Genomic DNA, 12,500 nt, shown 5'->3' with positions numbered 1-12,500 from the left:
TTCATCTACTGGTGTTCATCTACTGTTGTTCTTCTACTGGTGTTAAGAAATGATTATCTGGTTCTTCTTCTACTGGTGTTGTTCATCTACTGGTGTTGTTCTTCTTATACTGTTGTTCTTCTACTGTTGTTCATCTACTGGTGTCCATCTACTGTTGTTCTTCTACTGGTGTTAAGAAAGGATTATCTGGTTCTTCTTCTACTAGTGTTGTTCATCTACTGGTGTTGTTCTTCTTCTACTGTTCTTCTACTGTTGTTCTTCTACTGTTGTTCATCTACTGTAGTTCATCTACTTGTGTTACACACACAGACACACACACACACCCCTCCTCAGAAGTTCTCCTTGTAGAAGTTAAAGCTGAAGTGTTCACATTCAGCCTTGATGACTTTAGCCAGAGCCGTAGAGCCGCAGTAGAACACGTGGACTTTCCCTTTGTTCTCCTCCGACATCTTCTGGAACACCTGGAACACAACATCACCTGTCTCACTACAGGTGAGGAGCAACCAGCACCAACGTGCCTCATTGACATAGTGATGCATGTACATACTGTATTTGTTATATATATTTATTTTATTAATAAAATAAACCCCTTATTTAAAGGGCTCAAATATTAGGCCTCGCCTCTACTTATAACAGTATTAAATAGTACTGTACCTTTAAACATTACAACATTCTGCACTATTAGACACAAAGAAAACCTCTGTTTGTCACAGCTCTGCCACCATTATCCTGTTTTCATATTTATATAATTAAATATAATATGTTTATATATAATATATGTATTATATATAAACATATTATATATAATATATATATTATATATAATATGTTTATATATATTATATATAATTAGTGCTGGGCAAGTTAACGCGTTAATTTAGCGTCAACGCATTCATTAATTAACGCTGACAATTATTTTATTGTGCGTTAACGCATTTTTTAAATTCATTATAATTTATTTTTTATTTTTTTATTTTTTTATTGAAAGACAAGAGACAATACATATATATAACAACAAGAGGATGACAAGAACAGTGGGATAAAAGCCAGAAAACATCCTATAGTCAGTTGTGTATGTATGTGTGTGTGTGTGTGTGTGTGTGAACGTGTGTGTGTGTGTGTGTGTGTGTGTGTGTGTGTGTGTGTCCTTGAGCCTTTTGAGATGGGAAAAATAATAATAATAATAATAATAATTAAAAAAACAACAAAAAAAACAGGTAAGTATTTTTAATTTATTATTATTGTAACAGACTGTCTCATGTTTATCGTTTTGTATTGGAGATATGATGTCCCTTCAGCGTTGCCGTAGAGAAAAGGCGACTTCCGCTTCTGGTCGAGGGGGGGGGGGGCAGAAATAAAGAGAGAAGCTGCACCAGCTGTTGCTCTCCCTGGAGACTACTGGACATCGCTGCGGTCAACTCAGCAGACACTTACATGTTAGTGCACCTATATGCTGACATTCACGGTAAACGCATTTAAATGGCACAGATCGGGAGCGAGCGAAGGACTTTGAAAGTTAGAGGAAAGATTAACGTGAGACAACATCCGGTTTCTTCAGACGAACATCCGGTTTTCAGAATAAGATGCCAACAAAGTATGAATTATATTCACATTAAGTATAAAACATGCTACCTGCATCTCGTGAACCATGCGAAAAAATCCATGCGATTAATCGCAATTAAATATTTTAATCATTGCCCAGCACTAATATAAATGTAATAAACATAAATATATATATATTATGTTTAGTACATTTATTGTCTACATATCAATGTGTCCTCACCTTCCCCCACTCAGGGCGTCCAGGTTGAGTCCTGGTCCTCAGTCCGGTGATGGAGTCCTTCTTCTCCTTCTCGGCCAGCAGGTCCAGCGCCATCTGCAGGCCGATGGCCTTCATGTCGTTCTTACTGAGCGCTGACGTCATGTACATGTGCATCTCCAGGAAGCGGCCTGACAGACAGCAGAGGATCAGGTTCAGGATTATCTCTCAGAAAAAGGTTCTAATCAGCTGTTATATCGTTCTTCTTCTCTCCTCCAATCAAAAAACAGACACAAAACAGTTTCATTCTGACTCCAGATGTTTTATTCACATGTAAAATGATTCAGACTTCCACAGAGTCACATGAGAGAATCCTGCTGAACTCGATGTTGAGTTACTTTCATTACTGAACTGTAAGTATTGATTGAAGAGGTTCAAACTGTGACTTCATAATAAGACCCGTTTCATAATTCAGAAACAGCAGTTATGTTATAATAATATAATAATCATAACAATAATAATCTCTGTTCACACAGCAGTAAACATGACATTCACATAGACTGATCCGGGTTTTCCTCAGTAAACCTGGTTTCTGGTCCAAGTTCATTGAGTTTATCTGGATCATGTTACTAAATTAACCATCAAAATCCATAATCATCATCATCATCATCATAATCATCATCATCATCCTTATCATCATCATCATCATCCTTATCATCATAATCATCATCATCATCCTTATCATCATAATCATCATCATCATCCTTATCATCATCATCATCATCATCATCCTTATCATAATCATCATCCTTATCATCATAATCATCATCATCATCCTTATCATCATCATAATCATCATAATCCTCCTCATACACATAACAATTAATATTGTTACTGTGACCCTCCAGCTGGTCTACGGTCACAGAGACCTCCAGCTGGTCTACAGTCACAGAGACCTTCACTGGTGAGACCTTCAGGTGGTCCTCAGGTCTTAAATATGGAAACAGTCTCTCAGTGAATGTGTGTGTGAAGGTGTGTATGTGTGTGTTGGTATCAGGATCAGAGAAGGACAGCTTTCCTCTGTTCCAGTCCAGATTCACTCGGATCCTCTGGGGATTCTTCTCCACTACGAGATCAGGGTCTGGATCCGATGATGGGGAGCGTGCTGAGTATTTACCTCGAATCAACCGTAATCTCCATGATCCAGACCGTATGGCTCCCCCTCTCTGGACAGACTCTGCTATCACCCCCAGAGACCAGTCTGTACTGTCTCCAACCTGGACGTCCCAGCTGTGAGTCCCCGAGTCAAATCCCTCAGAACCCCGAACAGACCAGAAACTAATCCTCTCTGGATTATCAGGAAGCTGCTGTCTCTGTCCTGGACTCACGCTGGTCAGATCTTCAGACAGGATGACTTCTGAACCTGCAGTGTTTGGGTCCAGAATCACAGGAGTGTAGGAGACCATGTCCTTCATCTTGTTCCAGATGTTGAAGGTCAGGTTGCCCAGGTGTTGGGCCTCGTCTATCAGAGCTCCTGAGAGCAGCTGTGGATCCTCCAGCAGGGGGCGCTGCTGGACTCTTTCCACTGCAGCCTTGTAGTTGTTCAGGAATGAGACGTCTTCAGCTCTCAGCTCGTCCTCTGTGGCTCTGACTGTGTCTGAAAGAGCTGCTATCTCTCTGCTCAGAGCCTCCATCTTCTCCTTCATCATCTGACTCTTCTGCTCCTCTTCCTCCCTCAGTGCAGCCATCCTGGCCTCCTCTTCCTCCTCTAGAAACTGGTGAAGCTTCTTAAACTGCTTCTTAATCTGCCTCTCTGTGCGTCGGGCCTGGACCTTCATGTGTTCTGCCGTTTGATCAGACTCCCCTTTAACTTGTTCACAAACCATCAGCTTCTTCTTTAAGATCTCCAGAGTTTTCTCAAGATCCTTCTTGTGTTGTCGAGCAGCTTCACCGATGGGTCTGAATCTGTGGTCGCTGTGTTTCTCTGAATCTCTGCAGACGAGACACACCGGCTGCTGATGGTCCAGACAGAAGAGTTTGAGTTTCTCAGAGTGCAGACTGCAGAGAGCTTCTACCTGATCGCTCTCCAATGAGAAGGCCTCACACCGGCTCTTCAACGCCCGGTTCAAAGCCGGTTCTGACTTTGAAGATATTGTCTTACAAACTGGACACTCTTGTGTTTGATTTTCTCTCCACCATCTCTGCAGACAGTCTTTACAGAAGCTGTGGCAACACGACAGGATGACGGGATCTTTAAAGACCTCCTTGCAGACGGGGCAGCAGAGGTCTTCTTCTAATCTGGAAGCCATTTAGTCTCTGAGTGAAGCTGAACACACAGCAGGCAGACGGCTCAGCCACTCCCTGTTCCCTGAACGTTACTCTGAGTCTTTGTTCTTGTAAACCTTGTAAATCTTCCGTTCAGTCTGTGGATTCTTCAGCTGGTTGAAGCGGTAGTATTCCCAGTATTCCCAGTATTCCCTCCTGCAGATGTGGTCTCTTAGAGGAAGTGGTGGTTTAGGTTCTGAAGGTGAATCTTATCGCCCGTCTCTCTGCATGTCTAACAACCTGTTTCCTGATTTGTCACAAGGAAGCTAAAAGGAGGAAATGCGTCTGCGTCATATTGCATCATATCTGTCACGATCAGGCTGTGCTTTCTGTGTTCTGTGTGTGTCTGTAGATGTGTCTCAATTCAGGGTCTGCATCCTGCGGAGGCTGCATTCGTAGACCGGTTGCGTCACAGCGCTGCGACTAGTGCTGTCCCATTTCGCATTTTTGTTGAAGAGTCCTTCAATGCAGCCAACGAATGCAGCCTTCTGGTCCCAGATTTGGAGGACACATCTGATGTATGCTTCGCGGCCCAGCATATCCCAAGATGCATTGCGTGCCGGTGCGCTATTACCGGCAACTCGGCTGCCTGCATCCGACCGTAGTAAGCCTTGTAAAGTAACTTTTAATAACTTCACTTTCAAACCTCAGAGGTTGAATAATATCTTACTGAGTTAGTGATGATTTTACAGATGATTTATACTTTATATCATGTACATAAACGGACCAACGTGAGCTCAGGTAGACAGGTTGTGAACCTGAAATATCACTTTAAGTCCGGTAACGTTTCAAATGTTGAGATTAACTACACGAATACACTGAATTTGAGTATTTTGCTGATTGTGTTCTTGTTTTGTTACAGAGAGCAGGAGCTGAGGGGAGAACGATGGACAAACATTCAGCAGCCGTAGCTTTGAATTAAGACATTAGTCCATTTGTAATATCTCCATGTGACCATCCTGTACTTAAGGTTACAGTTACATGAGCTCTCATCCTGTACAAAGCCTTCACTAATAACACAACCAGTACATCCTTCTCATGTGTTCATGTTGCTGTCACAGAGAGGACAGTTGTGATGTCACCTTTTTATTTTATTTATTTAAATTGACATAAGACGTCCATGTAAATGATTTCTATGTGAATATGTATATATTCTGCTGTGTAAAATGTGTCAATCTTCTAAGTTTGCATCCCTGTGTGAACATTATTGATAAATGTTTCTCTTTTCATCAACTTATTTAAAAAATATAAAGTATATGCACATGTGTTACTGAGAGTTAATAAACATGTTTGCTGACATTTGTTTTGCTGCTGTTAATGTTAACTGTCTTGATTGATTTCCTCTGCCTTAGGATTGATATATATATATATATATATATGTATATATATATATATATATATACATATATATATATATATATATATATATATATATACATATATATATATATACATATATATATATATATATGTATATATATATATACATATATATATATGTATATATGTATATATATATATATATATATATATATATATATGTATATACATATATATATATATATATATATATATATATATATATGTATATATATATATACCCCCAATTTCAAATTAAAAGCCCCACAGAATGAATTCTAACTGGAATGCTTGTGATGAAGCCTCTCATTTTAGTGTCAAACATTATGATTCTGTCTCCTCTCCCCCTCTCTCACCCACCCAGTCCCACCCTTTCGAAATAAAAGCCCCACAAATACAAGATTCAATCTAAAATGCAGAAAAGAGAGTAGCGCTATCTCAATCGAACCTCAACGATACTACCGGTAACATCGGTGTGTGTAGCTATATATTGCGACATCTTCGGGCAGTAGAAGCCAAACTGTCAAAATTTCTTGTGAAATTTTCTAGTTATGATTAAGCCCGATGGATTATATACAGTGTGCTTTGTGGCACAGGGCAAACCACACTGAATCATCAGCTTTATCCAAAAGTTTGGCGTGCCTCTCCTCACACAGCGTTGCCAACAGCGGCGCGAAAAATACATCAAAACGTGCGGCCTGATCGGGAATAGTGTGCTATTTATTTTTCGATGAGATTCGCCTAGCGGTTTACCCGAAAATTCCCGAAAATCCCCAAAAACTGAGCAAAATTTCTCCATTCACTTGAATGGGGTTGCGGCGTGAAGAGAGCTAAAAAACACTTAACTTTGTGCCCATATTGACTAGCCGTACATTAACGTAGAAACATGATTCAAAGTTTAAAACGTAGACAAAATGCTGCACTTTAGGGACATTTTGATAGCTAGCACAGTTTTCATGAAGTCACAGATTAAGTTTCATGAAAATTTTGGGTGCGTTTCAGATTTTATAATGGGTGTGTATTGCACGGCTCGTTAAGAGCTAGAGTGATGACATCACGGTCAGAGTGGAGCGGAGCAGGAAAATATTCTGTGATTTTTCCAAACAAATTGCTCCAGCTCCCACAATTTTTACTCTTTATTCACCATTTTTGGCCAAAAAGCTTGGAAATGTTGTGCTGGTCGCAGTAAAGTGTCTATGGAATCCAACGGACTTACACATTTGGCTCAAAGAGCCGCAGAGCGACATGAACTCCAACCAACTGCTCCATTAGACTCCATGTTAAATCTCACCACTCATTTCTCAAAGAAAGCAGACGATACCAGTTTTGTCTATTGCTCTAGAGCTCACATTATTAACACCACAAACATAAAAAACACATCAGCGCGTTCGGCTGAGTCTTATCTTTCTCACAGTATCCATATTTTAATATTCAATATCAATATAACAATAATATTAATGCAACATCTCATAAAGTGGTGTGAGACAGAGCCCCCATTGCTCCCACGTTACCTGTAGACCACCGCAGCTCTCTGACACCGAAGCAAAGGGAGGAGCGAAGTGAGAGAGAGAGATCCATGGATAGATAGATCTCTCTCTCTCTCCCAATTCAACCCAAACTCAGATCTGCTCCGTTGGCATGAACGCCCAGGAACGGCATCGCCAAAGCGTCACCTGCTGTCCCTCAGGTTGTGGCATGTTAGTACATACTGGGCAGCAGGTCTGCCCTCTCTCCTTCTCCTAGGAGGACTTTTCATTTTGAGATATCACTCGATTTTTTAAAATCTGAAATCACAGTCAAATTTGTTTAGGTAGATGTTCCTAATTTTATGGAATGTTTTGCATTTTAGGAGGAAGTGCATCTCCGTCTCAACCTCACCGGTCCCACAGTGACCACATGTTCTATTCTCTCTTGGTTGCCATGATTTTTTGTGTCGTCCTGTTTCAATCTCCAGTTTGTGGTCACTGAGCCTGTACTTGGTGAGGTTCTGTCTCTGCTTTATATCTCTGACTGTAGAGAGATACTCTGCCAATTCATAGTCTCTCTCCAGGGCCAGATAACATTCCAGTCTGCTTTGGCCCCCAGTTTCCTCTCTCCAGTGCTCCAGATAGGCTTCTTTACATCTCGCCATGATGTGTTTTACTCTGGTTGGTGTTTGGAGAGCAGTGTTGTTGAGAGACTGGTCCCCGTGTGTCTGAGAGGAGGCAGCTAGTCTCAGCACCAGCTGACATAGGGGACTCTTCTCTGGGCTCAGCTCTTGGGTTCGGAGTGGAGGGTGTCTGGGGGGCTGGATCTAAGGTGATTGAAGAATGTGAGTGCTCTCTTTAGAATGTTAATGATCAGTGGGTATCGGCCTAGTTCTGCTCTACATGCATCTGTTGGTGTGTTTCTGTGTAAAATGTGTAAAATGTGTCTGCAGAATTCTGCGTGTAGAGACTCAGTTGGATGTTTGTCCAGCGGGTATAACTGTGATGACTGAGTGGACCCCATACTTCACCACCATACAGCACAATGGGCTGGATGACACTGTTAAAGATTTTAAGCCAGATTTTAATTGGGATTTGAAAATTATAAAATTTTCTCTTAATTGCGTGTAGAGCTCTTCGAGCTTTTTCTTTTCGTGCATTCACTGCCATGTTGAAACCCCCTGATGCAGTTCTGGTTATACCAAGGTAGGTATAACTCATACTATGTTCAATCATGTTGGTGTTTATGGTAAACTGGTATTTGTTCTCCTGACATCTAGGGCGTTTTTGGAAAATCATGACATTGGTTTTCTTCATGTTTACTGCCAGGGCCCAGTTGTGACAGAACTGTTGCACTATGTCCAGCTGTTGCTGTAGTCCTGGTTCAGTAGGGGACAGTCTCTCTCTCTCTCTCTCTCACAGGTTTTAGATATATTTAGAGACCCCCCCTTCCCTCCCATTTCAAAATAAAAGCTCCAGAGAGAACCTCAACGATACCACCGGTAACATCAGCGTGTGTAGCTATATATTGCGACGTCTTCGGGCAGTAGAAGCCACACTGTCAAAATTTCCTGCGAAATTTTCGAGTTCTCCTTCTTCCGTACTAAAGTTTGGCGCGTATCTCCTCCCGCAGCGTTGCACGCACATGCGTCAAAATACATCAAAACATGCGGCTTGATCAGGATTCGTGTGCTATGACTTTTCTTAGAGAGTCACCCAGCCGGTTTCCTGAAAATGGCGAGTAAACGGCGAGAAATTTCCACATTCACTTACATGGGGTTTCGGTGTGAAGAGAGCTAAAAAACACTCAACTTTGGCCCTATAGTGACTCGCAATACTTTAACGTAGAAAAACTATTTAAAGTTTAAAACATTGACAAAACGCTGCACTTTGAGCCAAATGGGCATTTTGATAGCTAGCACGGTTTTCATGAAATCACTGTGTAAGATTTAGGAAAATTTTAGGACCGTTTCAGATTTTATAATGGGTGTGTATTGCATGGAATGTTCAGCGCTAGAGTGAGGACATAACTGTCAGAGTGGAGCGGAGCAGGAAAATATTCTGTGATTTTTCCAAACAAATTGCTCCAGGTCCCATTATTTTAACTCTTTATACACCATTTAAGGTCAAAACTTAGGAAATGTTGTGCTGGTCGCAGTAAAGTGTCTGTAGAATCCAACGGACTTACACATTTGGCTCAAAGACTCCAATCAACTCCAACCAACTGCTCCATTAGACTCCATGTTAAATCTGAGCACTAATTTGCAAAGAAAGCAGACGGTACCAGTTTTGTATTTTGCTCTGAATTCACATTTTTGCAGTGGCGGGCCGTGTATTTTCTACTTGGGCCTTCTGTGCTGTCTTACTACAGTTGAACCACCACAGCTACGGTTATTGTTTGTTTCGTGTAAACACCTCATATTCACAGAACACTGCAACATTTGACAAGTGAAATAAAATGTTACATGAAGCTCAACACCTACAAATACACTAACTGCAGAGTGCAGATGCATGAATACGCGCATGACGGGATGCTTCGTCATTAACGGACAATGTATGTAGTAAAATCAATGTAATTAACACAATGACAAGAACAAACTCACAAGAACCAGTCACATTTATTTACAACAAAGCATGACAAAACAATCCATCAGAACTGCGGCACTAAACACCTCACACTCAAGAGCACGGGCCATTCAAATATTATTTACATCAGAGGGAACGATATTAACTATATAATAAAAACAACACGATAGACAAATGAACACAACGCTACTGCAGATGTAAAAAAACAAAAGCAGTGCACTTACCACATGCTGTTCATTATTTACAGACAAAGTCCATCCTCCTGTCTTTCTTTACAAACAGTTCAATGACGCGGTTGTGCAGAACATTCGTGCGTTTCAGTTCCAGCCAGAGGTCTCCCCAGTTGTGTTTCTGGAATATGTTTTGATGCGTTTGAGGCTGAAAATGTCCGCTCGACAGAGGCAGCCGATATTGGGATCATAACCGCCAAACACGCCAGTGCATTAAGTTGACGCAGCAAGGCCGAGATCCTCCTTGTGGCACCGCAGTGGCTAGTCTGTGGCAAGCGTCAGTCAGGTGTCACAACAGCAGCAAGCGAGCGGCACTCGTTCGGCACCCGTCAGGAAGCTGCCGAGCTGAGCGGACGGAGCCACATTTTCCTTTTACTTGCTGAGTCAAGGCTATTAGCTGTGGGGTTAGCCGACCCTTTGATACGATTTCCCGCTTTTCCGTTTCTCCTCCTTCAACCATTGAGTGTTAAAAACACAGCTAGGTAAAAAACAAATAGAATCTACAGCAAGCAAAATGCTAAAAATGTCATAACTTCTCTTACATATGTTTCAACCTGAACTCTTACTAAACACTAAGATCTGCTAGCTAGCTTTGTGTTTGACAAAAGTCACGCTGGCCCACTGACCAATCACAGCGCACGTTAATGCAGACGTACTTAGGAGGCTACCTGGGTACCACTGGCACGTCAAAGAATACGCCCAACATGTCAAACTAAAGATCTGATTGGTTGAAGACTATGACAATCAACAATATCGTCCCCATTCACTTAAACTGCAAAGGCTCTCTAGAGGACCTCAGGCCTCCCTCCTTACATAGAGACATAGGGGCTGAATCTGATTGGACAAAAGCTCTCCTTAAAACAAGCTGTGCTGGAAGCAGAGCAACAGAGGAAGACAGGAGCTATGCAATGAGAAAATAAGATAATGGGAAAAATAAATGATAAAACATGTAGTGTATTTGTGAAAAATGATTAAATGATAAAATAGCTCTAACTTTGTGATTGTGTTTCGGCCAGCAGAGAAGACTTAGCTGGCCCTGACGGCCCACCACTGCATTTTTGACACCACAAACAAAAAGCAGTCTTATCTCTCTGATGATCTCAGTATGATGTTGAGTAGACTCATGGTTTTGGTAAAAGGGGCAGAGGTTTGACAGGTAGTTTTGTAGATCTAGTCTGCCCCTTCACCCTGGCGCCCCAATCACTCTGTTGTTTCTATGAAGCGATAGCTCCTCTCAAGTTCAACACTGTTTATCACAAATACAGAAATGAGAGAAGCAATATCTCAATTGAACCTCAATCATACGTCTTACTGCTGGTACTATTGGTGTGTATATATATTGTGACGTCTTCGGGCAGTAGCAGCCACACTGTCACAATGTTCTAGTCCTGTATTATACTCCTGTTGACTTGGATCCAAGTTGATTGTTTCAGACTTGTGTTATCCAAACATTTCCAATAGATGGCATAATTTCCCAAATGTTTTTATCTAACGAAATATTCTGCATAACTCCACGATTGTGTCCACGATGGAGCACCATGTCAGCGATGGATGGCTTCATTTCCCCCGTAAAGGTTTTAATTCTACATCGTTGCCTTTACAGTATGTGGAGTTGTGTAACAATTCGTGGCACTGCCATAATTCGTCTGTGGGCAACTCCAAAATACTGATGCACGAATAGTATTTTAATGTTTCAGTCGGCCAGAACTCATCAAAACTCAGGTTTAGACCGACAGGATTCTGGACATCTGGTCTCCGTCCTCAGAGGATCTTTGTCTCTTTCAGTCTGGTTGAACCATTGAACAGCATTTCTTTAGACGTGGACATTCGTCCTCTCACACATCTGAATATTTTATCTACATTGAGCTGAATAAATAAATATAAATACGTTTTATTATAGTCTCACCTTCGGGCTCCTCGTCAGCCTGGTCCATCTCCAGTTTAGTCAGTAAACTCACGAACCATTCAAAGGACTTCTGGTCTCTGTTGATCCAGATGAAGTCCACCTGCAAATGTCCAGAACGGACTCATCAAACACATTGTTATCGATCCTCCAACCGATCCTCCAACCAAACCTCCAATCGATCCTCCCGTGTGGTGAGACTTACTTTGCGTAGCTTCATCTCGCTGTCTTTGATGTTTTCACACCAGGAGTAGTTACAGCTGGGACAGTTCTGCTTCCTCATGCGGTACCTGAGGAACACCAACACATCTCATTAAGGTTCAGGTCCGTCTCCTCATGTGGACCAGCTCAGACCCCCCCAGACTAGAGTCTGGTATCTCACCGGTACATGATGCTCTGCAGGATGGAGGCGAACGGTGTGATCCCGATACCGGCCCCAATCAGGACCGCATGCTCCGAGGCAAAGATCTGTCTGGTAGGGGTCCCATACGGTCCGTCTACGTAACACTGACACACACACACACACACACACACACACACACACACAAACATCCAGGTATTTCATTACATTTACAGTATAAATACATATATGATATACATTATCACTACATTAATATATAATATATATATAGTGTAGTGTCTATATTAATATAGTGATCCTGACATTAATATTATATGTATATTAGTGCTGGGCAAGTTAACGCGTTAATTAATTAACGCCGACAATTATGTTATTGCGCGTTAACGCATTTTATTTGTAAAGTGCGTTGCTCACTGGCAGCGGTGGAGGACGTCTTCAGACTACGTTGATGCAGCGTGAGGGAGAAGTAGAGATAAACTAAAGCAACACAAGCTAACAGATGCTACAGAGG

The 12,500-nt window shown here is 41.6% G+C and overlaps 2 protein-coding genes across 2 annotated transcripts in view; both read right to left on the bottom strand.

Moving 5' to 3' along the window:
* Window positions 1–12,500, bottom strand: part of nox5 (NADPH oxidase, EF-hand calcium binding domain 5) — a 23,197-nt gene that overhangs the window by 485 nt on the left and 10,212 nt on the right. The window contains exons 12-16 of the mRNA XM_076077573.1: window positions 12,011–12,135; window positions 11,834–11,918; window positions 11,632–11,731; window positions 1,784–1,950; window positions 1–461 (exon numbers count right to left, since the gene is read on the bottom strand). The exon at window positions 1–461 is cut by the window's left edge and continues 485 nt beyond it. Of these exons, the coding sequence (XP_075933688.1) occupies window positions 330–461; window positions 1,784–1,950; window positions 11,632–11,731; window positions 11,834–11,918; window positions 12,011–12,135 (609 nt within the window). The 3' untranslated portion in view covers window positions 1–329. The remainder of the gene's footprint in view (window positions 462–1,783; window positions 1,951–11,631; window positions 11,732–11,833; window positions 11,919–12,010; window positions 12,136–12,500) is intronic.
* Window positions 2,067–4,532, bottom strand: LOC142933457 (E3 ubiquitin-protein ligase TRIM39-like). Its single transcript, XM_076077574.1, has one exon. It carries the CDS (start codon window positions 4,066–4,068, stop codon window positions 2,401–2,403), a length of 1,668 nt encoding a protein of 555 aa, XP_075933689.1. The 5' UTR covers window positions 4,069–4,532; the 3' UTR covers window positions 2,067–2,400.

Source organism: Anarhichas minor, unplaced genomic scaffold (genome assembly GCF_050575085.1).
Source record: "Anarhichas minor isolate MPS153535 unplaced genomic scaffold, ASM5057508v1 ptg000061l, whole genome shotgun sequence".
Lineage (NCBI taxonomy): Eukaryota > Metazoa > Chordata > Actinopteri > Perciformes > Anarhichadidae > Anarhichas > Anarhichas minor.
This window is presented reverse-complemented; position numbering and strand designations above follow the sequence as displayed.